The 27,831-nt window shown below is 44.8% G+C and overlaps 1 protein-coding gene across 2 annotated transcripts in view; it reads left to right on the top strand.

Moving 5' to 3' along the window:
• The window catches only part of FBXL20 (F-box and leucine rich repeat protein 20), a 37,564-nt gene extending 11,101 nt beyond the window's left edge, over positions 1 to 26,463 (top strand). Inside the window, exons 7-15 of one of the 2 annotated variants that reach the window (XM_077252352.1) lie at positions 417 to 512; positions 13,458 to 13,584; positions 17,865 to 17,939; positions 19,765 to 19,895; positions 21,757 to 21,817; positions 22,357 to 22,401; positions 22,520 to 22,576; positions 24,801 to 25,013; positions 25,114 to 26,463. In XM_077252352.1, coding sequence (XP_077108467.1) covers positions 417 to 512; positions 13,458 to 13,584; positions 17,865 to 17,939; positions 19,765 to 19,895; positions 21,757 to 21,817; positions 22,357 to 22,401; positions 22,520 to 22,576; positions 24,801 to 25,013; positions 25,114 to 25,221 — 913 coding nt within the window. In that variant the 3' untranslated portion in view covers positions 25,222 to 26,463. Of the gene's footprint in view, positions 1 to 416; positions 513 to 13,457; positions 13,585 to 17,864; positions 17,940 to 19,761; positions 19,896 to 21,756; positions 21,818 to 22,356; positions 22,402 to 22,519; positions 22,577 to 24,800; positions 25,014 to 25,113 lie in introns of both variants that reach the window. The other variant, XM_077252350.1, reaches the window with a different exon arrangement.
• The last annotated feature ends 1,368 nt before the right edge of the window (positions 26,464 to 27,831 follow it).

Below are 27,831 nucleotides of genomic sequence, written 5' to 3'. Positions count from 1 at the left end.
GTTAAAATTTATTGTGGCCTTTGCCTGGATTAGAGCATGCCCATGTTATTCTTCTAGACAGGAAGCAGGAGTCTACTATTAGGCCTAGTGGCCAGTATGAAAATTGCAAGAATAGATGTTTTTTGTTTTTTTTATTCGTAGCACAAATGTTTTCAAAATACCATTTAAAAAACCATAACCGGTTTTCTGATTACACATTCCCTTTAATATGGTGATTGTGCCAGTGAGGGGGTCATCCCTACAGACCCAGAATAACATGCATTGCACAGGGGTCTTTAGTGACAGCCAGATCTCTTCTCTCTGATTGGGTATGGGTCACTTGCAAAGCTTGCAATAGTCTGTGCAGAAATCTTTGATCCAAGCCTTTTGCAGGCTGTATGGCGCCACTGACTTCTTGTGCTTGTCCTTCCTTACAGAACCTCGTCTAGTCTCAGTAAATTTTGCTGTAAATTGAAACATTTGGACCTGGCCTCATGCACATCGATTACCAACCTCTCCCTCAAGGCTCTCAGGTGAGCATTACCTTTACCTTGCAGGGCACAAATATAACTTGCTGCTCCATCCCATGTGTGAACTGTGCTCTTTCTATACCTCTGTTTGATCTTTATGATCTACCGTATATACTCGAGTATAAGCCGAGATTTTCAGCCCACTTTTTTGGGCTGAAATTGCCCCTCTCGGCTTATACTCGAGTTATACCGGGGGTCGGCAGGGGAGGGGGAGCGGGGGCTGTCTAAAAATACTCACCTAGTCCAGGTGCAGTCCCTGCTTCCCCAGCGCCGGCAGCAGCAGCTTCAGCTTCTTCCTGTACTCAGGGGTCACATGGTCCCGCTCATTACAGTAAATGAATATTCGTCTCCACCTCCCATAGGGGTGGAGCCGCATATTCATTACTGTAATCAGCAGTACCATGTGACCGCTGAGTACAGGATGAAGCGCTGCGGCGTCGGGGAAGCAGGATCTACACAGCGGCAGGACCAGGTGAGTATACGGGGAGGGGAGAGCAGCGCTGCGCGATAGTCACCTGCTCCTCGTTCCGGGCGCCGATCTGTCTCCAGCACTGACGCTGAGGTCAGAGGGCGCGGTGACGTGGTCAGTGCGTGCCCTCTGCTGAACGTCAGTGCTGGAAACAGATCGGCGCCGGAACGAGGAGCAGGTGACTATTGAAAGTGCCGGGGGCCTGAGCGACGGAGAGGTGAGTATGTGATTTATTTTTTTTATCGCAGCAAATGGGGCAAGTGTCTGTATGGAGCATCTATGGGGCCATAACGTTCCTGCAGCACTATATGGGGCCATAACATTCCTGCAGCACTATATGGGGCCATAACGTTCCTGGAGCACTATATGGGGCCATAACGTTCCTGGAGCACTATATGGGGCCATAACGTTCCTGGAGCACTATATGGGGCCATAACGTTCCTGCAGCACTATATGGGGCCATAACGTTCCTGCAGCACTATATGGGGCCATAACATTCCTGCAGCACTATATGGGGCCATAACGTTCCTGCAGCACTATATGGGGCCATAACGTTTCTGCAGCACTATATGGGGCCATAACGTTTCTGCAGCACTATATGGGGCCATAACGTTTCTGCAGCACTATATGGGGCCATAACGTTTCTGCAGCACTATATGGGGCCATAACGTTTCTGCAGCACTATATGGGGCCATAACGTTTCTGCAGCACTATATGGGGCCATAACGTTTCTGCAGCACTATATGGGGCCATAACGTTTCTGCAGCACTATATGGGGCCATAACGTTTCTGCAGCACTATATGGGGCAAGTGTCTGTATGGGGCCATAATTAACGTTTGTAGGGCACTACGGCATATGGGGCAAGTGTCTGTATGGAGCATCTTATAGGGCCATAACGTTTGTGCAGCACTATAAGGGGCAAATATCTTTATAGAGCATCTTATGGGGCCATAATCAGCATTTGTGCAGCATTATATTGGGCAAATGTGTCTATGGAGCATCTTATGGGGCCTTTTATTACCCTTTATGCAGGATTATATGGGGCATATTTTAATATGGAGCATCTTATGGGGCCATCATAAACTTTATGGAGCATTATATGGGCTCCTGATTCAATATGGATATTCAAAGACACTTACCCTACTGATGTCTCAATTAATTTTAATTTTATTGGTATCTATTATTACTTTTGACATTTACCGGTAGCTGCTGCATTTTCCCCCCTAGGCTTATACTCGAGTCAATAAATTTTCCCAGTTTTTTGTGGCAAAATTAGGGGGGTCGGCTTATACTCGGGTCGGCTTATACTCGAGTATATACGGTATTCCATAATATTCTTATAGTCTGAATGCATGTTATTGGTTGAGTACTATAATGGCCCTCAGGACGCTGAAGGGTTAAAGGGAACCTGTCACCCCGTTTTTTCAGTATGAGATAAAAATACCATTAAATAGGGCCTGAGCTGTGCTTTACAATAGTGTATTTTGTGTACCCGGATTCCCCACCTATGCTGCCGAAATACCTTACCAAAGTTGCCGTTTTCGCCTGTCAATCAATGTGGTCTGGTCAAATGGGCGTGGTGGAATCGCTTCTTCTCCCCCAGATCTTGCTTATCTTTCCGTTGGTGGCGTAGTGGTTTGCGCATGCCCAACAGCGGAATGCACTGAGCAGCTGAAGAAAAAGAGTTCGATCTGCGCTATTAAACGGTTTAGCGCTGGTGGCGGCCATCTTCCTGAGGCCGCGCGTGCGCAGATGGTAGTGCTTGGCTTCCCGTGGCTTCAGGAAAATGGCCGCGGGATGCCGCGCGTGCGCAGATGGAGATCGCATCTCGGCTTCAGGAAAATGTCCGCCGCGATCTCCATCTGCGCACGCGCGGCATCCCGCGGCCATTTTCCTGAAGCCCCGGACAGCAGAGCGCTCCATCTGCGCACGCGCGGCCTCAGGAAGATGGCCGCCGCCAGCACTAAACCGTTTAATAGCGCAGATCGCGCTCTTTTTCTTCAGCTGCGCAGTGCATTCCGCTGTTGGGCATGCGCAAACCACTACGCCACCAACGGAAAGATAAGCAAGATCTGGGGGAGAAGAAGCGATTCCACCACGCCCATTTGACCAGACCACATTGATTGACAGGCGGAAACGGCGACTTTGGTAAGGTTGTTGCCTATGGGCAGTTCCTAGTATTGCAACATGCCTCCATTCAAGTGGATGGCACTGAGCTGCAAAGCTAGACATTGCGTGTACTCCAGAAACTGAATTCCCCCTCCCCCAATTGTAGACCACTTCTTGCAAGGAAGCTATACCTGGTAATGAATGTTGAAATGAAACCTTAATCCCCAGCCCTAGGATGCATGGAGCGGGTGGGAGTTTCTGCTGCAGCCATATGAACAGCCACATACAGTCAGAGAAGGAAGACCTGGCCGAGCTGTCACGCACAGAAGATTTCTTAGTTCTCAGTTTTAATTTAAAAATGTGAAAAATGAGCAATGTGGTCAAAGTGAAGGATGACTTTAAGTCAATGTGCCCACTTTGCATTTTTTTCCGCTGCGGAAATGCTTATAAAACGCATCCCATTATTTTTAATGGAATTCCGCATTGTTGTGCTCATGCTGTGTTTTTTTCCACAGCCGAAACGCATCATGGAAAAATCCAGAATGTTCATTAACCCCTTCGTGACCTTGGGATTTTCCGTGTTCGTTTTCCGCTCCCCTCCTTCCCAGAGCTATAACTTTTTTTTTTTTTCTTTTTTTTTTTTTCCATGAATATGGCCATGTGAGGGCTTGTTTTTTGTGGGACAAGTTTTACTTTTGAATGACATCGTTGGGTTTACCATGTCGTGTACTAGAAAATGGGGTAAAAAAATTCCAAGTGCGGTGAAATTGCAAAAAAAGGGCAATCCCACACTTTTTTTTTGTTTGGCTATTTTGCTAGGTTCACCAAATGCTAAAACTGACCTGCCATTATGATTCTCCAGGTCATTACGAGTTCAGACACCTAACATGTCTAGGTTCTTTATCAAAGTTGTAAAAAAATTCCAAACTTTGCTAAAAAAAAAAAAATAGCACCATTTTCCAATACCCGTAGCGTCTCCATTTTTCGTGATCTGGAGTCGGGTGAGGGCTTATTTTTTGCGTGCCGAACTGACGTTTTTAATGATGCCATTTTGGTGCAGATATGTTCTTTTGATCGCCTGTTATTGCATTTTAAACACAATTCTGAACGCGGCGATACCAATTATGTGTAGGTTTGATTTTTTTTTTTTTTTTTTTTTTTTTTTTTTATTATTATTATTTTGAATGGGGTGAAAGGGAGGGGATTTAAACTTTTATAAATATATATATTTATTTATTTATTTTATTTTTTTACTTTTGCCATGCTTCAATAGCCTCCATGGGAGGATAGAAACTGGCACAACTGGATCGGCTCAGCTACATAGGAGCGATCATCAAATTGTTCCTATGTAGCTAAATTACAGGCTTGCTATGAGCGCCAACCACAGGGTGGCGCTCACAGCAAGCCGGCATCAACAACCATAGAGGTCTCAAGGAGACCTCAGGTTGTCATGCTGATGCTATCTGACCCCCGATCACGTGATGGGGGTCAGCGATGCACTCATTTCCGGCCCGATGGCCGGAAGCAGTAGTTATGCTGCGGTCAGCGTTTGACAGCGGCATTTAACTAGTTAATAGCGGCGGGTGGATCGTGATTCCACCCAATGCTATTGCGGGCACATGTCAGCTGTTCAAAGCAGCTGACATGTCCCGGCTTTGATGCGGGCTCACCGCCGGAGTCCGCATCAAAGCAGGGTATCTGACCTTGGACATACTATTCCGTCCGAGTTCAGAAAGGGGTTAATTTTGCAGAATTGCGCCGATTTTGCGCCGATTTTGCTGCTATATAATTGTATTGGGATGCATGGAAAAAAACCAAAACATGAAATAGGCAAAAAATAATGCCAGCAAAATGCGAGCAGATTTCCTGGCAAGGGACTCCGATTTTGATCAGGGAAATTCTGCTTACATTCTGCAACGTGGGCGCACAGCCTAAAAGACGAATTGCCGGGATATATATATTTTATGTTTTGTACATTTACTGTATTGATTGCCCCATGATGAGGCTGATTCTGCTTGGTCAGTGTCTCTAAGGTTTTAACCTCCTTTTACAGTGTCCAGCACAATAAGGAGACCGTTTGAGCAGATTAGAAAGTAATGACATTACCGTAACTCCTTCTCATCATATGACGTACGCGACTCCTTTCGCTTCACTGGGCCCCAATAATGGTGCTCCTGTGAGGACCAGTGTGTAACTGTACTTCATAAGAGTTTGTGAATTAATTATTTTTTTTTTTTATTATAACTATATGCTGCAATACTATGGTGTGCAATCAGGGCCGGACTGGCCATCGGGCACTTCTGGCAAATGCCAGAAGGGCCGGTGCCAGTAGTGGGCCGCTGCACTCTTTCCTCCGCTCCCCCTGCCAGTGCCGCCGCCGCATTCAACTATACCGGCGTCTATGACGCTGGTACAGTTGAATGCAATGATGGAGGAGAGAGCGTTTGCTGACGCTCCCTCTCTCATCATACCCCGCTCTGCCTCGGACACTGCGGGTGCGCGATGACGTCATATCAACGCGCACCTGCTGTGTCCCGGACAGACTGCAGCCGCTGAGACAGGAGCAGGGAGCAGCGTGGGCAAGAGGAGAGTGATGTGTGTGTGTGTGTGTGTGTGTGTGTGTGTGTGTGTGTGTGTGTGTGTGTGTGTGTGTGTGTGTGTGTGTGTGTGTGTGTGTGTGTGTGTGTGTGTGTGTGTGTGTGTTTTGTTTTGTTTTTTTTCACTGGACTGTGGGGCCATTATCGGGGGTGGGGGGGAGGAGAGATGAGATGTGGGCTGTGCTAGTCTGTCATTGCCTCAGTTACAGTTGTGTGGGCTGTGCTGTATATACTACTGTGTGGGCTGTGCTGTATATACTACTGTGTGGGCTGTGCTGTGTATATACTACTGTGTGGGCTGTGCTGTGTATATACTACTGTGTGGGCTGTGCTGTATACTACTATATAGGCTGTGCTATATTATGCAGGCTGTGCTATATACTATGCTGGCTTTGATATATACTATGCTGGCTTTGATATATACTATTTGGGTATATTATATTCTATGGGGGAGGCTGTCTTATATACTATGGGGGGCTACATTATATATTTTGGGGAGGTGGGCTGTATTATATTCTATGGGGGGGCTGTATTAGATTTTATGAGGGATGATTGCATCATACTCTTTGATGGGGCTGCATTATATTCTATGGGGAGGTGGGCTGTATTCTATTCTATTCGGGCTACATTAAATTCTATGGGGGGCTGTATTATATTTATATTCTATGAGGGGTGATTGCATCATACTCTGAGGGGGCTGCATTATATTCTATGGGGGGTTACATTATACTCTGGGGTGGCTGCATTATACTCTGTAGGGTGGTGGCTGCATTATACTGTATGTGGGCTGCATTATACTGTATCGAGGATTATGGGGAATACATTATACTATATGAAGAACTGTGGGATGCATTATACTATGGGAAGTGAATTGTACTACATGGATGACTATGGCGGTGCATTATACTATATGGAGCACTGAGGAGTGTATTATGCTATATGGAAGACTATGAGGAGTGTATTATACTATGTGGAGGACTGAGCAGTGTATTTAAATATATGGAGGACTATAGGGAGTGTATTATACTATATGGAGGACTGTGGTGCACATTATAATATATGGAGGACTATGGGGTGTATTTTATTAAACAAGTAAAATGCTGCATATTCAGATTGTTTTTGCCGGAACCAAAATCCTTGTTCTCAGCAGCACATCGCCGCTGTAAACTGTAGATGTGCTGCTTATAACATGATACTGTATGGGGATCAGTTAGTGATCTGTTAGAATGATGGGACAGAACGATCACTTTCTCAGACGGTGGAAAGAGGCCGGGAAACAAGCTTTCAACAACTTAAGTATTGTCGATCAAACCCATTTAGCGGCCTGAACTCAGCGCATGTAAATACAACCAAAATGCTTTTGTGTGATGTGCAATATGTTGGCGTTTGGGGCCCCATTTTAAACTTTGCCTAGGGCCCCACTTTGTACACTTGTAGGCAGGGCCGGTTTTAGGCAAAGATATTATACAGTCACCATGTGACAAGTGGGCCTGTGTAACTTCAAATGCCAGGGCTGAATTTTAGTCCCAGTCCGGCCCTGTGTGCAATATTGCAATATAAGCGATCAGACGATCGTAGGTTCAAGTCCCCTGAGTCTGTACCCTTTCCCCACCCATGGAAGAGTAGTAGTATTGTACCGTAATACGAACCCACCAAACGCCTTCTCCTATAATAACCAACAACAACCCCAGCCATGCAGTATAAGCTACTCTGACAATGCATGCTAGCCAGGGCCCAGATAATATAGGAGGTGGGAGTGGCTAACAGTGCACAGCTGAGAGCCTTAACACTCCAGGGGCTTCCAACAGGGCAGCTTAACCCCTGCACTGCCAAAATAAATTTACACCGTTTAATATGAAGGTAAAGTGCTTCTCATCAGTGCAGGAGTAGGAGAAATCAGACGCTGTAGTCTTCTGGCTCCTGTCTGTCACAGTAAACACGTGTCAACCAGCCTGTGGTTAGTGTTCATAGTAAGAGTCATGGTCTCCTATCTGATGCAATACTGTTGTTTTACAGCATATAGTATAAACAATTGCATAACCATGGGTTTAAGTCCTTGAAGAGGACTAAAAAAAAAAAAAATATATATTTTTTTTCCCATTAAAAATATATTTTTTAAAAATTAATATTTATACATATTTGATGTTGGGTACTGTAAATAAAAAAACAGCTTTCTCCTTCGCCTCATTGGGGGACACAGACCGTGGGTGTATGTTGCTGCCACCAGGAGGCTGACACTAAGTGATACAAAGAAAGTTAGCTCCTCCCCTGCAGTATACACCCTCCTGCTGGCTCTCAGCTAACCAGTTCTTGCTTAGTGTCCGTAGGAGGCACACGAACGGGTCTGCTATTCACACCCCAAAACTCTTTTTACCTTTACAACGGACGAATGGGGCGACGGATTCTTTCATGTTCTGATCTCCCCGAACCAACAACAGGCGAGCACGGGAGTTTTACCTCTCCATATCCTCTCCTGCGACGTGGGAAGCCACTGCCTGAGCTGATTCTAGGGTCGACGGGCCCTTTCATGGGACTGATCTCCCCCCTCCCTTATCAGACGAGCACTGGAGTGTCACCTCCAGTATCCTCTTCTGCAGCCAGGCCTATTGCCGGACATCAGCCCTGACCACCAGGTTTTACCCTCGGCTGTTCAGAGGCACTCTACAGCGTGGCGTCCGAGCAGCCCCCACTGCACCACCACTATTAAGAGCGGATGGTACAAGGAGGCGGACGGTTCCTCTCCACCTCCCTGCTAAAGGGACGATGGATTGAGGACTTTCCTTATCCCTGCACCGTCCAAACAGCAGCAACAGCACAGGATCTTTTTCTACCTTCTGTCCTGCTGAACAAAGCTGCATACTGGGGTAAGTGCCGGGACTCGAGCGGTTGGAGGGCTCTGCGCATCCGGCGGCTTTTTCCCTCGTTCGGCGCCGGCTGGCTTAAAAAATTTAGCCCCCGGCTTCGGGTTTGTGTAGGCCGCAACCCGGAACTCCAGCCCATGCTAGGCCGCACTTCAGGCTCCACCCCCCTATTCAGGCGCCTCTCATTCAGGACGAGAACTCTATTCTCGGCGGCCATCTTCTTCTTCCTGCCATTTCTGGACACGAGCTCATCCGGAAGTGGCTGCTGCATCACACCGGCGGTACTCAGCGCTGAGGACAGCGCTATTCCAAACGGGGGACTCAGAATCTCGGTAAGGAGAATCCTCCCTCCGCACCCCTCCCCCGCACGCATCGGCAGCATAAAGGGACTAGCATTCCCTATTTTTAATACTTAAGACCTGCAATCTCTAGTTGACCAGCAAGCTCTGGTCTTAAAGGCACGGGTCTTAAGGGTACATGACCGCATTCCCTGGTCTTAAAGACGCATGCCCAGTAGTCGCTGGGCTTATAGGTACATGTCCAGCTTTCCCTGGCTTTGTGAAAACACATGAGCAGCATTCCCTGGTCTTAAAGGTTCCCTAGTTCAAAAGGGCACATGACCATCATTCTCTGCTCTTTAAGTCATGACCAGCCAGAAGCCGGTCACCTTTCCCAGAGTGCTTAATTCAAATCAGGAGCCCTCCTCCGCTGCCGATCCCGGCTCTTCCCAGAGTACCTAGTTCCCCTCAAGGGGCTTCACCTCTGGCTTAATCCTTGAAAAATGCCCCGGTCTTAAAGACACATGACCAGCATGCCCTGGTCTTAAAGGCACGTGACCAGTATGCCCTGGTCTTACGCACATGGCCAGTATGTCCTGGTCTTACGCACATGACCAGTAGGCCCTGGTTCTTAAAGGCACATGACCAGTAGGCCCTGGTTCTTAAAGGCACATGACCAGTAGGCCCTGGTTCTTAAAGGCACATGACCAGTAGGCCCTGGTTCTTAAAGGCACACGATCAATCTGAAGCTGGTCACCCTAACTGAGCTCTGGAGCCCTCCGCCGCTGATCCCAGTTTATCTCAGAGTACCTAGTCCCCCTCAGTGGACTTTGTCACTAACCGCAACCCATGTTTTCTCTGACCAAGAGATTGAATCCCTCTGTGAACCCTCTGTGGCTCGGAGTGCTCGCAGGGCCGATATACATGGTCCCTCTCCTACAATGGGAACCGTCGGCTAGCAAGGGCCGCAAGTATTCTAGAAAAACGTACAGGCGTCTAGAAAACGGAAGATTCATTTCCTGATCTTTCCCCGATGATTTGTTGAGAACAACGCTCTGAATATGGATCGGATATTGCCTTGGATTGCCAGAGCTTCAGAAAAAGAGGGACTCGCCTATTTATATCAGACAGAAGCCTCTACGTGGGATGCCATACCTGGTCTGATTTTTAAGGGCGACGGGTCCTTTAAAGGGCCCCGATTTATTTATTTATTTATTTATTTATTTATTTATTTTTTCTTCTCCCCCCCACAAACAATATACAGACGAGCACATGCAGTGTCGCCTCTATGTATCCTCTTCTGCATCCAGGCCTAACACCAGACAACCTGCCCTGGGCACCCGCAGACCTGAACCCTATGGATGTACAGAGGCACCCCTTTTTGGCGTCCGAGCACCCCCCTTTGTATCACCACTATTTAGCGGCTGATGCAAGAAAGCGGACAATTCCTCTCCACGTCGTTGTTAAGAGGATGGTGGATCGAGGGTTCCTAATTTTCTACTCTGCACGATGATGGCAAGAGATGTTTTTTTTTCCTGACCTGCTGGATGCAGCCCCGCATTCTGCCACTTGGCAGACTAACCGGGTGGAATTTCTTGTGGTATACCTACCAGTATCCCTGCCCGATGTATCCTCAATTAAAATACCACAGACGGTTGGATTGCAAATCTGGTTCGTTCCGTCTTGTGGCTTCGGGTTTAGTTCTCTACCCTTTCTTAGCCGCCACATGGGTTGCTTGACCAATAGTCTCCTGGTCAGAGACCTTAACTACTTCGATTCACACAAGTAACCTTTCCCCGAAGACAGTACAGCTGGCCAATCAAATCTTCTGAGCGGGAGACTAACAAGGGGATCGTATCTTTTCTACAGACCCAACCAGCAGTGGAAGCGTTGTCCAGGACAGTCTAGATCTAAGGGATCTTGGTTCCAAAAAGGGGGAATGAAAAGCAAGACCGATCCTGGACCTCAAACTTCTAACAACCTTTGACAAGGTCCTCCTTTTTCAAATGGAGTTCCTCCGCTCAGCCATTACTTCAACAGAAAAAGGTGGAGTTTCTGGCATCCATCGACATTCGGGATTCTTACCCTCACATTCCTATTTTTCCCCTCTACAATAATCCCTTCTCCTTTCCATTCGTGAACAGCATTTTCAAGTCACGACCTTGCCCTTCGGCCTGGCTACCGCACCAGAGTGGTCGCAAGGGTCATGGCGGTTGTCATGTACCTCTTGCACCCTAGAAGCATGGTCACCCTGCCCTATTTGGTCGACTTTCTAGCTGAGTCGTCTATATCACTTGCAATACCCTCTCACTTGGGATAGCAGCTAAACTTAGACAAGTTTTTCCTCATTCCCAGCCTAGCAGATCCTTTTTGAGGATGATCCTGCACAAGAAGGATGGTAATTCTCTCTCGAGTCAAGGTCGTGGCCCTTCAACAGGGAGCTCGTGCACTTGATCACTCATTCCCTCGGTTCATTCAATTCGCTAGGAGGGTTCTGAGGAAAAAGATGACAATGGAAGCAGTTTCTTTCACTCCGCTCGTTTTCAGCAAGTCAATCAGGCTTTCAAAGGGTAGTCTCTGAGCTCCTTCCTTATCCAGAGCCTTCACCTGGTCCAATGGTTATTAGGGAATACCAATGCCAGTCTTCTCCTGATCATTGCTCTGGGGATCCGAACGGTATGGCTAATCCTACAGCAGGTCCACTGCCTTCAGGCGGGTCAACCATCCGTCTTCAATTGGATAATGCCACGGCTGTGCCATACGTCAACCATCTAGCGAGGTACCTCGCACTCTCTGATGGGCCGAGATCTATCATTCGGTGATCTCAGCAGTACATATCCCTGGAGTAGAACACTGGGCGGCAGACATTTTCAGCCATCAGGATTTCTCCTCAAGTGAGTGGGAACTTCACTCGGAAGTCTTCCATCAGATCTGCCTTCACTGGAGTACTCCAGATGTAAGTCGGATGGAGTCCAAACTGAACACCAATGTACTCCAGTTCATGGTTTGGCCTCGAGATCCAAGACCATCGCAGTGCATGCTCTGTTCTTCCATGGTACCAATTTCCATAACCACTTTTCCACTACTTCTGAGATCTTTTTGGAAGCAGGAAGGGCCTCAGTGATCCTGGGAGACCCGCACTGACCATGTCAGGTTTTCTCGCTTGCGGTACTAGTATTTTTCCGTCTTATTGCGACAAAACTGCAAATATGGACTCTCGCAGGGAGTCTTCACCTGTAGTTCTTCCCTACCGCATACCGTTAGATCTGTGGGACATTAATGGTCCTGGGGATCTTACAGTAGACTCCTTTTGTGATCCGGACAGACTTTACTATCAGGGAAGGTCGCTCCCCTTTTTTCTCTGCGTTCCTGTCATCCTGATGAGAGCTCGCCGCTCTGTTCTTTCAGACTTTTTTCCTTATTACCATCAAGGCAAGGTTGCCCTCAGGCCATCCCCTTCCCTCGTTATCAAGGTGGTATTGTATTCCCACTGTTGCAGGGGCATCGTCCCTCTCTCATCTCTTTCGGCTCCAGTCCACAAAACAGAATGGGTTCTCCATAATCTGGAAGAAGTGAGTGCTCCGAGTGGGTACGTATCGAGGACGGCATCATTCCGAAGGTTGGACACTTTACTTGGGCTTCTCGATGGTAAGAAGGCTTCCTGACGGTCACAGGAAGGGTTTAGCAGTTTTCATCGGCCATGTTAGCCTGGTGGATTCTTTTCACCATCCAGGAGTCCTTCCGTGCTAGATGTCAGCCTATCTTCCTGTCTGAGGGCTCTAGGTACCAGACGTCGGCAAGCACGGCCGCAAGCTTGCGAATTCTACCAGTCCGCATGCATTCTTGAAGCACTATAATTCCCACACTTCCACAGATGTGAGTCTGGGCAGGCGGACTCTGCAGGCCGCGGTGTCGCACTTGTAAGTAGCGGTTACACGGCCTGATCTGATGTTGTCCCCACCCAGGGACTGCTTTGGGATGTCCCACGGTCTGTGTCCCCCAATGAGGCGAAGGAGAAATAGGGATTTTTGTGTACTCACCGTAAAATCCTTTTCTCCGAGCCATTCATTGGGGGACACAGCTCCCTCCCTATTATTAGTTTGTGCTTGTTTTTATAATTTGACATTATATAAGAGTATAGCATGTGACATGCTATACGTTCATATGTTATTGATCTCCTACTGCTTTTGCACCGAACTGGTTAGCTGAGAGCCAGCAGGAGGGTGTATACTGCAGGGGAGGAGCTAACTTTCTTTGTATCACTTAGTGTCAACCTCCTAGTGGCAGCAGCATACACCCACGGTCTGTGTCCCCCAATGAATGGCTCGGAGAAAAGGATTTTACGGTGAGTACAGAAAAATCCCTATATCTTTCACACTGCTCCACTGACCAAAAAGAAATGAAACCGTGGAAACTTGGAAAATGGCAATACAAGCAAAATGTTTTGTTTGCTGCACAATGAATTGAAAGCCACAAAAAGAAAATCCAAAGGAACAATTACAGAATTGTTTTGATTTTGTTTTTTTTCTACAATTTTACCAATCTTCAATTTTTTTTTATTTTTTTTATTTTTTCTGGTTTCCATTATATCATATCATATAAAATGAATTGTCCTGTTTTTTCCATGTGACAGTGAGGGCTGCCCCCTTCTGGAGCAGCTGAATATCTCTTGGTGTGATCAGATCAGCAAGGACGGGATCCAGGCTCTGGTAAAGGGCTGTGGGGGGCTGCGGTTTCTATCCCTCAAGGGTTGCACTCAGGTATGACCTACTTTTTTTTTTTTTCCCCTGCATTTGATTTAGAGTTAAATCAATTTAAAAAAACGTCATCTAACGGTAATATTCCTTTAAAAGGGGTTGTCTGGGTTAACATGAGAAGTCTGCAGTCACTTTGTATCCCTGCAGACTTGTGAATCTTTTCAGGACACGCTGCAGGGATTCGCCGTTGTCTGCCCTGGGAAGGGCGGTCCAGTATGAGATATGCATACTCCTGGGCAGAACCTGTCTAGTGGGTGCAGCCTCGTGCAATACACTCTTAATTTTAGACTCTACAACCCCTTTAAGATAACCAAAATTGTAAAAGCTCCACTGACTTATGGAGATGCTGCCAGGGGAGGTCGGGTGGTCCGATGCCGGAGCCGCGTTTGTAAAGCTCCTGCTTCAGCGTTTGACGATCGCCCTGCAGCATCCTCACCAGAAGTGTTGCATATCCTGCATAAATCTACAATTGTAACAACCAAATAAACTGGACTTGCAGATTTGTCTTAATTGTCCGTGTTATTGGGATAAACACACAGACCATGGGGTTTTAATGGCTACCACCAAACTTTTCATGTTGAACTGGAGACACCATGTAACTAGCTGCAGTGCAAAAAATACATTATATATTGGGATAGGTTCTTGGAGACAGGAATACCCCTATAAGTCCAAGTGGGTGTACTTCGATATTGTTCTCTGTGGGCGTGTACTTCTGCTTCCTTTATGACGCTGACCAATCATAAGCAGGCAGCAACAGGGACGTGCAGAAAGTTTGTACTTTGTACTAAGACATTCGCACAGATGCAAGGATCTATTATGTTGTACTAATTTTTAATGGATAAATAAAGCATTGAAATTTTATGGAGCTGGAACGCCTTTTCCACGTGCAGAAAGACCTGTGATGTCATCAGGGTCACATGATCAGAGGTCCACGCCAGCTGGCGTGTGCAGCGTTAATAAGCACTGTGGTTATATTACACAGCACAGAAGTCCTGGGAGGATCAGCTGAAGTTAATGGCTGCACACTTAGTGGAATAGAAAACAAAGAAAAACTTTATTCTGCTCTGCTGCCACAATTATATGGTGTCCAGTTTAATATAAAAAATAAATGTGATGACAGGTCCTCTCCCACTATTTATACCACTCCTGAGGGGCTGAACCAGTTTTTAGCTTGGTGTCTGGAGGAGCAGACATCTCGCATCATGGCAGAGGAGTTCTTGGCAGGCTGGTCAGGGCACCAGATCAGGTTCCTTCTGCTCCTCTGGCCATGGGGCAGTGCAGTAACGCTTGATAAGTGGTTTGCTTTGCAATGATGGTGTCTTAATTTCAGCTAAGGACAACATCTTCAAGATCCCTGAATAGCCTGCAAGTAGACCTTCTAAGTAGGCCAGGGTCCCTCATACTGCTCCAGCACTCTGTCACTTGTTTCTCATCCACACGGTTTTAGGCTGTGTGCACACGTTCAGGATTTTTCGCGGTTTTTTTCGCTATAAAATATAATGAATTCCGCAATTTTTGTGCATATGTTGCGTTTTTTTCCGTGAAAAAAACGCATTTCGGTAAAAAACGCATCGTTCATTAATTTTGCTATTTTTTTTTTTTTCTTCTTTTGCGGATTTCCCTCTATATTATTGCATTGGGAACCTCCGGAAAAAAAATGCATGCGGATTTCTTGCAGAAAATGTCCGGTTTTGTTCAGGAAATTTCTTCAAAAAATCCTAACGTGTGCACATAGCCTTAAGGCTGAGCCCTCGGACTTCGGTTTGGACAGTTTCTCTAATACTTTCTTCCAAGCTGTCCGCCATAGTCTTGTCAATGACAGTTTGCAGGTACAGGCCCTTCTCCTGCCTTTCTCTACCAGCTAACACTGTGTTATTGTGTGTCATGATGTCTTGTCCTTCCAGGTCTGCAACAGCTAAATGCCTTTTCCTGAAGTGGGCCCGTTTGCTTCTTCAGAGTAATGTTTCAGGTCTACTCTTTGAGGACTGAAGATACTGCTCAAACGCCATGATAGACCACCTTGGCTTTAGGGCCCCTTCACACTGTGCAATCAAAGTCTGAACGAGCGTTCGATTTGTGACGTTTATCCGTCCTCGTTCCGAGGTTGCAAAGTGTGACATGGCGTTACGATTTGCGACGCAGCCCAGCATCGTACGATGTGAAAGAAAGAGCAGAACTTTCTTTCGTCGTAAATGTCTCGCTGTGGCGGTCGAAATCGTAGTATGTGACGGCGGTCATACGAGCTCGTAATGCGACTACGTGGGTTGGGCTTCCGCATACCTGTCTCCTGATTGGGCGTGACGTTTTAGCACGCCCATGCTGGTAATACGTCACGCTCGGAGTCGTAGGACTATGGCGGTGTGAAGGGTAGCGTACGATTGCGACGCGTGACGTTCACATCGCAACTACGTCAGAAAAAGCGTTAACATCGTAGAGTGTGACCGCTGGCTACGAGCTCGTACTGCGATGTCGAATATGACGCAAATGCGTCGTAATCGTAGCAGAATCGACCAGTGTGAAGGGGCCCTTACTGCAAGCCACAGACAAAAGCCTTATCAATCCTGAATGATTGCCTTGCTGCGCTATCTTTTTCATGACAGGTTTTGTCTAATCTGTCTTAAAACATTATCCTGCTAAGAGCTGTCCCTATTCCTCAACATTTCCCATAAAAAAAAGTCTCCCACCCCACAGGACAAGGCCCAAAAAGATTACAGAGATCTTCCTCTGGACAGCACCTTTCGTGGTGTACGTCGTAACTGCTTGTGGGTTCCTCATCGTAAGGCCACATTCACATTATCAGTATTTGGTCAGTATTTTACCTCAGTATTTGTAAACCAAAACCAGGAGTGAAACAATCAGAGGAAAAGTATAATAGAAACATATGCACAACTTCTCTATCTGTCACCCACTCATGGTTTTGGCTTGCAAAGACTGAGGTAAAAAACTGAACATGTGAACGTGGCCTAATAGTAGAGCAGCCCCTTCCTAACTCTTTTCTGTGGGAAGTATAGACCATTCCTTATCAGCATATATTGCCCTTTAATGTCTTGGGGTGTGATCCATTTTTTCTGGGCATCAAGACAGGATTTTCTTTTATTCGTTTGATATTTTTGTATGGGCAGTGTTGCCCAGATTTCATGCAAGTCTTTTGCTCTTTTTCCATGAGGTTTGTTCAGCTCCGCCTCAGACTGGCTGTTTTGATCCATCCTCTAGACAGTGTTGCCGAGGTTGTCTTCAGACCTCTGTCCATTTCTGGAACGAGCGACGCATCTAGCCCTAGCCTGGTCGTTGTTCTCGAACTCCGCTATATCTGTACCCTTCCTATTTGGATTTTCTGCATCACTATGGGTAGGCACAAGGGTTCATTTCATCTATTTTCCATACCTGGACCTCATGATGAGGGTGTCCTTAGAGGGAAGATTGCCTTGCTAATTTTGCCTGACCTCGGCTATGCTCAACTCCAGTTTAGACAAGGACCATTTCTTCTTGGGCGGGAAAAACTCTTCTCCCTTCAATAGATTGTCTGTCTGGTTGTTTCCAGCATACATGCAAGTTGTTTTCTCTTTTTTTTTTTTTTTTTTTCCACAGCTCAATACTCCACCCCTTCCATTTATTTAATTTTATTTTTTTATCCCACCTACCATCTTTCCCGTGATACAAGTTCGCAAACATTTTGGGTAACATCATTATTGTTCTTTGGTCAATTCGTGGCTCTCCTACGGTGATCGCTCTACCCCAGGGTGACACTAGCCACTCACTTTTTCCAAAACTATTGTTGGTTGTAATTCAGATGGGCTCTCCTGCGACTTATTGGTTCAAGTCATATGGACTCCACCCTAATCCATTCTCCTCTCGATTCTCGATCTGCATGAACAGGCCCACCTTCTTGTCAGGGGTTAAATAAGCAATGCCAATCCACTCGACTACCTAAGGGCCTTGCAGCAGCTCGGTCACGTCATAATTTATCATACAAATCTGTTTCACATGGGTGTAACACAGTCTGGGCCTTTTTAGATATCAGTCTGATCATTCTGGTCGCAGATTGAAGATTTGGTACAAATTAATTTGTTTTAACAGTGGCAGATCTCCCAGTTCTGTTAATGCTGAGCGCTGTATTGCCTCACCCACACCACAGATTGGCAGCTCTCTGCCTATGCACAGTGTACACAGAAAGCCACCAATTAGTGTTGAGGGTGGGTTGTTCACAGCTCATGAATATGAGTGTAACAGTCTTGTATGTGGATAATAATTTTACATGTCTCCTTTGTTTGTCTCTTGTGTAGCTAGAAGATGAAGCTCTTAAGTATATTGGATCACACTGTCCAGAGCTTGTCACATTAAATCTACAGGCGTGTTCAGTAAGTGGACTTGAGATTCAAAGGTTGCATGTGTAATTATCACTGTCTGCTAGGTAACTTGAAGAATCTCCCAAATAAAGTGTCTTAACTGTCAGTGAGGAGCCATCTAATTGTATTGGGTATGGATGGGTAAGGCTCAGCCACTGAAGTAACGTGAAGCTCTTGGTCTTCAGTGTAAAAATCTAACTTTTTTTATGTCATTATTAGTAGTGGCCTAACTAATAAAGGGCAAAAGTATTTTCTGAGGCCGCTCAGGCTCCTCGATCCAGCTACAACTACTGCACTTTCAGTATAGTCACACACCTTGTCTGGGCCACATAGACAGTTATTTACACTCCCCAACATAGAATTTGCAACACTAAGAATTATTTGAATCAAAGGATCAATGGACATGTTGATGATGGAATAAATGGAAGCAAAATTCTCAAAACTTCTTGATTAGTCATTGTCGAGTATGGGTACCTCGCACAGAATTCCCTGCACTTAAACGCATTGGTTGCTATCAAAGACGTTATTAATGGTTGTCTGAGGAATGTTCTTTCATTTAGAATGCACTTGGGCACATAAATTGTCAAAATCCGCTGCTGGCAGCTACCTTTGCAATTGCTGATCAATGACGTCTCAGACACTGTTGTTCAAGGTAGCAGGTTTAAGCCAATGCTGGCTGCTCACATTAGTACAAGTAATAGCCTGGCTTTGACGTGTTGAACAACATCTTAAGGGACACTTTGAAGAAATGGCTGTACAATTGGTTCCAAGCTGTGTGAGTATTTCTGCACAGCTTGCTCATACTCCAGATGCTGAATGAATCAGGCTGTTTTGACATTTTTGTTTCCATTTATTCATTATTTGCATATCATTAACATGTCTATCAATCTTGTGATTTCCATAAATCCATGACTTTTCTTTCTTGGTGTTGGAATTTCAATGTTGAGTGTTGATTCCGATTCAACTAGTCACAAAAAAGCCTCATATGTAAGATGAGACAGCACAAGAAATGACCATGTTTAAATCTCGATTAGATTTTCCATTTACTCACGTTGTTGTTTACTATGCGATAGTCACATCAAAATCAATAATTGGGTTGGATACATTTTTATGCAGGTCCGATAAACATGGGAGTCCCTGATGTCCTGGACCAGTGATCTCCAATATGTTAATCGCCAGCTTTTAGAAAACCGCTATTGCCATCAATTCCAGCTGGAATTTTACATTTTGCAAAAGCTGTAGAGCCACAGGTTGGAGACTGATGATCTGAACCATTTAAGATGGGTGATTATTGGTTGGGAAAATGATGCTTGGTAAATCCAGCCTAACATAGGGTCACTAGGGGGTTTTCAATGCCGAAATACATTTGATGGTTTTAAAAGAATAAATGAAGACATACTCTTCTTTGAGCGTCCCCACAGATACAGCACAGGCGGCTGTGGAGGTCTGCGCCAGCTCCAGAAGCCACTTTTGTATGGATGTTTCAGGACTGCTCCAGCCGATGTTTTCTGGTGAGTCGCTCATCTAGTCTCCTGACCACTGCCGAGGTCCTGTGACTTGTGGATGGAGCAGACATGCCTTCCAATGCTGGGGCAGACCTCCGGAGCTAGATCTGTGGGGAGTGCTCTCCAGCTGGTTTGATATTGAGGTACTTAGATTTTTAGGGTTCCTTCTATTCACCTCCCTGTCTATAACCTATCTGAGGTCTGTCTTATAACCCCACTCTCTAAATCTGGTGACACCTGATTCTTACATCCCTGCCCACTCGCCTGGGCCCAAGCCACGGCAGCGCTGCTTTTAGCTCATGTCCCAGCTCTCACTGCCTCTGTCCCAGCAGCAAATAACGGATGACGGTCTCATCACGATTTGCCGTGGATGCCACAAGCTGCAATCTCTCTGTGCCTCCGGCTGCTCCAACATCACAGACTCCATTCTTAATGCACTGGGACAGAACTGCCCCCGGCTCAGGTAACGGGCAGGGTTGAATTGTATATACACAGTTACTGAGGCAGAAATGTATATATTCCCCTCCCTATCCCATATAGAGCAAGATTCTACACTTTACTTACACCATTCAGGGATATAATGATTAATTTGCTTTATTTAAATGGTAGGACATAATGAATAGAATAAAAACTATTTCCAATAAAATACTACTCTTCATCTAAATGAATTATTTGAAACAAAAAATTGTCAGGGTCTAAAAGGGCAGTCCAGGACTTAAATATTGAAGATCTATCAGATCGACGGACGTCTAGTAGCATTGAACAGTTGTTTGCAGGTACGCAATGGCCGGAAATAATTTGTGTACAGAGCAGGGACACCACAGGTCCATACTTTATAGTGGCTATTCTTGGCTAAGCTCCCGTACATTTCAGTAGGAGCTGAGCTGCAGTACCTGGAATGGCCACTACAACGTGTATGGAGCTGAGGTGTTCCTGTTCTGTACACTACTTTGTCTTTGGCTACCAAGGGGAAGAAGGCCCACAAATGATTTTCAGACGCACTGTCAGTTACTTATTGATTGCCTAAGTGCTTTCACATTCAGATAGATCTCTACACTTCCTAACCTCCATTTAAGAAGTCAAGGGGTTGTTCAGTAACTTTTTATTAGTGCTTTATACTCGGATTGGTCATCAATATCAGATCGGTGGAGAACCCCCACCAATCAACCAATTTCTGGTTCCGGCGGTAGCAGAAGAGCACAGCTTTGCTAACTGTATAATGGCTGCAGTGAGGTATTGTAGATCTAGTCCTGTTCATTCCTTCAAATAGCAATGCATGTGCAGTACCCGCCTGTGGCCACTATACAGTTTATGGAGCTATACTGTTCTGCTCAGATACTGATGACATCCAGCCGCCGCTGGAATCGCGACCAGCTGATCGGTGGCAGTGCCAGATGTCGCACGCTCACGGATCTGATATTGATAAGCTACCCGAAGGATTAAATCGTCTTTCTAAAAGTAGTGGACAAACCCTTTTTAAAGTGCTTTCCCTTCCAGCTTACTCAGGTGTAGTATTATGTAGAGTAGTTTCATCCTTTTTATTAAATAGTTATGTTGCTGCATTATGTAACATGTATTAGAGGCTGTCCACTATATAACATTTGATGACCTATCCTTAGGATAGGTCATCAATGTCTGATCGGTGGAGGTGCGACACGCAGCTATCCCCCCGATCAGCTGTTCTTGGCGGCAGCTGGACGTGCTCAAGTCAGTAGGAGCAGATGTGCGTTACCCGGCCATGGCCACTATCAGTAGATTGAGCAGCTCCGTAACTGAGCCCTTCTAGCCGACTACTGGAACAGCTGATCAGTGGGCGCCGGGTCAGACATTGATGACCTCTCCCAAAGAGAGGTGATCATTGTTAAATTAGTGGACAATCTCTTTAAATTTTGTACAGGTCCATGCCCTGCTGGCCTTGGCCGGTTTGATGAATTTTTCATAGGAAGCTTACTAAAAAAAAAAAAAAAAAAAAAAAAAAGTTCCTGAGGTCCAGGCATTAACGAATCTCCAATTAAATCTAATACGTAGAGGAGGTAGTAAATGATCCTGAACCCAGAAAAATGACTCTGTAACTAATTGCAGTATTATCAGGTGAAAAGTGTCCTTCAGTTTCCACCATTGTGTTCAGTGCAATCACTGAGGATTATGAGAACTGTGGGGCTTTGCACTTAAAGTTAATTTCTGTAGCCATGAGAGACGTATAAGCGGTGACCGAAGCAGGAACATTACAATTACCATGATAACGGCAATCCAATATTGTAATTGGCCATGAATGTTGTCTATATTACGAACATATAATATGTTATAATTTTTTTTTCTTGCAGAATACTTGAAGTAGCTCGATGTTCACAGCTGACAGATCTGGGGTTCACCACTCTTGCAAAAGTAAGGCTGGTGATTTCTGCTACGGCATTCATATTGGTGGTCTTACCTGCTTTGTTTTCTATGTCCTTACGTCATCTAGGGTGGGGAATAATGTTTTACCTGTCAAAATGCTATTGGTGACAGATCAGGTGACACTCCATGTATACAATGGCCATGAGTCTTATGGTGCACTCAGTGCTGTGTGTCGGTAGGATATTCTGAGTCTGATCCTCGGCAGGGTTCCCCATGGGGTAGCGCACTAGGGAGATTTACAGACATTAGTCTGTTTATCCTTCTGTGGCATCTGGTAACTGAGATCCATTGCAGGCAAGGGCATCCGTACTAGGTAAACCATTAATGTGTTCCTCCGCTGTAGCTTTGTGCTGGGTTTAAGTTGGTTGTTTTTCACTATAGTATAACCCATTTTCTTGGGGTCGTGAGACATCAGGTCCATAGCAATCAGTCTGACTCAACCCAAGGTCATTTTGTCGCGAAGTTGAGAGACACTTGACAGCACTAAAACCTTCCCTTTTTTTTTTTTTTTTTCCTCCACTTCTTAGAACTGCCATGAGTTGGAGAAGATGGATCTTGAGGAATGTGTACAGGTGAGCGGTCACCTGCCTGAGACTGGGGATTACATGACCTTAGGTTTCTGTGTGGACTCGTGTTAAAAAAAAAAAAAAAAAAAAAAAAAATACTAACATCCCCACTGTTCTGCTGCAGATCACAGACAGCACTCTCATCCAGCTCTCCATACACTGTCCACGGCTGCAGGTGCTGGTAAGTAGTACAAGTAATTGTGTCTGAACCCAGCAGCATACACTCCAAACTATGTCTTTCTATGGAAGTCTTAAGTACGAAGCTAAAATATATCACACAGGTACGTATTATTCATTATTGGTGTTGTATCTAAAAGTAACATTTCGGCACTTTTTGATCTAGTACAGCACATTTAATTAATAAGGAAAAATGTAGAGGCCCTTGTATATGTCTTGTACAGTTGATTTGCCATTTTTGAGTTGTTAGTTTATTAATTGTAAAATACTGCGTTCTAGCAATAAAATGTATTCATTCTTCCCCTCTTATATGGTTTCCCCTAAAGCAGGCTATGCTTCCCATGATAACTTTGTGTATTTAACCCATGAAAAATGCTTTTATTTATACTATGTTAAAACGAAACAAAATCAATTTAATAACGAAACTAAAGCAGAGGCTGCTGTCCTTAGGCAGAGACAATTCACAAAATTCTGGGTGTTGGTTTGGATATCATAGCCTAAACTAATTATTCAATCCTTCCAGGATACATATCCTATAAAAATTTATGGTAGGCACATAAAAAAAGAAAAGACTTGCATGATGTGACCACTGGTGTGTGTTGTCTCCACCGCCCCAACGCACGTTTTGATGTTTTCTTAATCGGGATGCATGTGTTGGGGAGGCGGACATCATTAAATAGAAAAAGCTAACAAGCTAACGTATCAGTGTGCTTACTCAAAGAGGTGTGTTAGTCACATGCTCCTCTGTGTGTGTATCTTGTGACGTGTCTGGTTAATTTACATTAATGGTAAGTTTGGGGCAGGGAATCCTCCTTGCTTCCCATGATGCCTCCAAGCTTTGCAGGGGAAATTTTATCATGTATAAATCGGACATAAGTGATCAGTTACTGCTGTCGCCTGACTTTCACACTGCAAATTCCAGTTTCTTATGCGATGCAGCATCAGCCTTTGCTGTCTTCTGCTTGTGATGGGTTTCTCTCTGTTGGGTCTTATAAATAGGAGGGACGAGCTGAATTTGCATCTCGTAGAAATGCACAGAAAATTCTGCGCACAGAGCGCTGTGGATTATTTTTCTGACTTGGCAAGAGAGCCATGATCTAGTAGACAAATCCATACGATGTTCTCTTTGGAGGATACATTGGGGGCATTTATATCAATGAGAAGGGTAAGGAAGAGTTTGAGGGCTGTCGAGGGATTAGATGGGTCATGATGGCAGTCCATCAACCGCAGATAGTGAGAGATTGACCACCTACACATGAGTTTGTACAGAACTGGTGGTCAGACTGGGATTGCACACATACCCAAATCTTATGAGACTAGTCTTCACTTCACACGTCTTCTGTTTTATGATCCATTTCTGTCTTTGGCTTCAAAAACTGCCTAAAGATACTTGAATATGGAAACATATCCTAAAGACTGAAGACTATAAAAAGCTTCTCCTTGCACTGCTTCTGTTAACAGGTCTCTCCATACATACACATTAGTGATGAGCGAGTGTACTTGTTGCTCGGGTGGTCTCCCGAGTATTTGACTGCTCAGAGATTACGTTTTCATTGCCTCAGCAGCATGATTTACAGCTATTAGCCAGCTTGATTACATGTGGGGATTCCCTAGCAACCAGGCAACCCCCACATGTACTTATGCTGGCTATCAGATGTAAATCATTCAGCTGAGGCGATGAAAACTAAATCTCCGAGCACTAAAAAATACTCGGAGGTCACCCGAGCGTTCTCAGGAAAACCCGAGCAACGAGTACACTCGCTCATCACTAATACACATATGATTCATGCTGTATCCTATTGCTGCATGTAGTTTGTCATGAGAAATCAAATAAATCATATCCAAATCAAGCTAGAAGAGCACTGTGGGCATGTCAAAGTTACATAGTTTCTTCCATTATCACTCCCCCAGTGTTCTAGCAGCCTAATTTGCATACGACTTTTATACTAGATCCCCATGGCCTGTACATTGGATCTCTACAGGGAAAAAGTGTTACAATGTTCCCTTTAAGGGTATCTTTAAATGATTAGTGTGGACCCCAGTATCTGTGAACTATGACGATCCTCAGAGATCTTACCCTGTTGATGGGTGCTCAGTTTTCATGAAAAAGGTTGTCCCATAAACAGATATAACCTAAGTTTGTTTTTTTTGTTAGTTGTTGTAATAGGAGCACTGAGGTGTAGCTTTATATATAAAGGGAAGTCCATCTCTTGTTTTTCTGCACACAGAGCCTATCCCACTGCGAGTTAATAACAGACGATGGGATCCGTCACCTGGGCAATGGTGCCTGTGCCCATGACCGCCTGGAGGTCATCGAGTTAGATAATTGTCCTCTAATTACCGATGCATCCCTTGAGCACCTCAAAAGCTGCCAGAGTTTGGAACGTATTGAGTTGTATGACTGCCAACAAATATCAAGGGCTGGCATCAAGAGGCTGCGGGTGAGCGTAAAAGTTGTTTTTTTGGAATTTTAATTTTTAGGATGCTTTATTATTCACTACTCTTCTAATATATTTGTACCCAACCTTCTTCTTTTTCCAGACACATCTCCCCAACATCAAAGTCCATGCCTACTTTGCTCCAGTCACACCCCCTCCTTCAGTAGGGGGCAGCAGGCAACGGTTCTGCAGATGCTGTGCCATCCTATGAGAAGAGACACACTTTTGGGTCTCCTCCCACCACACCTGTGTGGGTTTAGAGGTGGACTCATTCAAAGGACAATGCGCCAGCGTACTGAGGTGATGGTGGGTGGAGGTGAGACTTCCCTCCCATATGTAAGACGCACATGCCCACTACAGACAAGGCAGGGTCCAGCAACCCACACAAGTTCGTTTTTTTTTTGTTTTGTTTGTTTTTTTCATTTTTTATTTTCTTGTTACGTTATTCAGACTGGTGGAAAATTGAAGAGAGAAAGGTAACACTCCAGGATATTACTCCTCAACAATGGAATGGGAGGATATTTACAATTTTGTGGTCTGGACCTATGACCTTTTTTAGGCCCTATCCGCCTAGTCCTCTCATGGTTAATGGGCAACCTTGTAAGGATGGGGGAGGGGGCATCTGTAAGTTTTGGTGGGAGAAGGTATCGACCTTCCTCTATGGCTTTGATTTGAGTTGGGACCCGGTTTTCCCCTTGCTGTAGTACCAGAGGAGACCATGTGGACTCGGGAGCAATGATAAATATTCAAGGACCTAATAATCTAATTGCTCCAGCGCTGAATTCCACATCTAAACGTGGCAGTGCAACAGGGAAGCGGCTGCGGGCAACCACCATGCACCCTTCTTGCCCTCCCCCAGGTTGCACATGTTAGACTCTCCTGAATCATCATAATGCATTCCCCAACAAATGAAATGGAAATTTAAAAAAAAAAGTTACAAGAAATGAGTTATATATTATAAATATATATTACTTTGTACAACATAATTTTAATGATATGATGGGATGCTCCCTCCTCATGCTCACGTGGATGTGATAATGATGCCAATTACAGAAGTAAAAATGGAAACAGAAGACCACGTTCAGTTACTAAATGTCCTCTCGCCTGTGTATGTGTCTGGCTTCATGTGTTCGACAGTTGCCAAAGCTGTTTTTTTTTTTTTTTTTTTTTTTGGGGGGGCGTGGTTGTGGGCTGCAGTATTAGCCCTTGTTCATCCTGTGCGTCTTGGTTGCTGCAGTAAAGTTTGACATTATAGTGAAGGGGAATAGAAAAAAAATGCAGCCGAAATCTACACCTATGGACAATGGCCTTTTACTACTTATTTATCTTGGTTTTTTTGTTTTGTTTTTTTAAGGGGGCAATACATGGGTAAAATTGTAGTACTGCAGTCCTTTTCATGTGCTACCGTTCACAATGATATGAGTCATAAAGTGACGTACTTTGTATTTATTAATGAGTTGCACCATTTTTAATTTTGTTCAGTTACCTGTGCTACGACTTTTGACTGGGTTGAACTTTTTGGGCACAAAATACTGGCAAACATGTACTTGCAACCAGTTAAGCACCTATAACCTATTGTGTAAGTATATTCTATATCACATAGTATGCCATTTTGATAAATTTAGCAGAGCTTGCTCCTTATTACGGTTTAATTTTCCACCTATCCATTATACTTGTGGTGCTATCGATGAATGGGCATCTGTATTGTTGATGTTGTCTTTTTACAATGCAGCAGTGTTGGCACAATGAGAACGTAACCTTGTGTATTGCGTTAGTGATTGCAGACTGTAAGGCCAGGTTCACACATCGTGGTGGGTTTGTTGTAAACTGTTAAAAATCTGTGCTGATCTAAGGCGGTGCGATAAAATTCAACCCTTTGCTATGCCCCAGATTTTTTTTTTTCTACACATTTCGCTACCGATATTACCCCAGTTTTTCTAATACATTATAGGATTTTGGCAAGCAATCAACTGTGGGTTAAGGGTATGGTATGACCCTACGCCAAATGGGGGCTCCATTTTACATTTTTCTTTTTCTACCATAACTCCTGAGTTGGCCAGCTGCCTCTGCTGAGAAAATACCGTGATCTAGTGCTATGGTTGCAAGCTGCTCCTTGCCCCAACTACAGTCGTGACCAAAAGTTTGGAGACACTAATTTTAGTTTTCATAGTTTAATGCTTCAGTGTTTTTTGTTTTGTTTTTAGATCTTTTGGGCCAATGTTTCTGTGGTTACGGAAGTACAAGTATCAGCCTTACATGTCTTTAAACTTTTATTGACAAATGCATCAAGTTTTTGCAAAGACTCATTATTTACAGTGGTGATCCTAATTTTTCAAGACTTGTGCAATTCTCCCTCACAGCTGGAATTCAGTTTCTGTGCCAAATCCTGACAGCTGACAACACATTCTTGTCTAATCGCAATTTGTTTTTGTTTTTTGTCCATTTTGTCTTTTTTGAGGATTCACCACAGGTTCTCAAAATTATTGAGATCTGGGGAGTTTCCTGGCCATAGATCCAAAATTTCAATGTCTGTTTCACCAAGCCACTTACTGTAGTTACCACTTTTGCCTTGTGACGTGGTCTTCATCATGCTGGAAAAAGCAGTGTTCATCACAGAAATTGCTCCTGCATTGTTGGGAGACGTTGCTCTTGGAAGATGTTTAGATTCCATTCTTTATTCATGACGGTGTTCTTGCGTTGCTTTTTTTCCAGGGCGTAAGCTCACTCCCAATTTTTGGCTCCCACGTGAATGGTTACAGGCTGCTTTAGTATGGGCATGACACAGAACTCATGGTAGTATTGCTGACCTCTTCTTCTCCAG

Source organism: Ranitomeya variabilis, chromosome 4 (genome assembly GCF_051348905.1).
Source record: "Ranitomeya variabilis isolate aRanVar5 chromosome 4, aRanVar5.hap1, whole genome shotgun sequence".
Classification (NCBI taxonomy): Eukaryota; Metazoa; Chordata; class Amphibia; order Anura; family Dendrobatidae; genus Ranitomeya; species Ranitomeya variabilis.
Note: the sequence above shows the minus strand (reverse complement) of the source record. Positions and strands in the feature narration are given on the sequence as shown.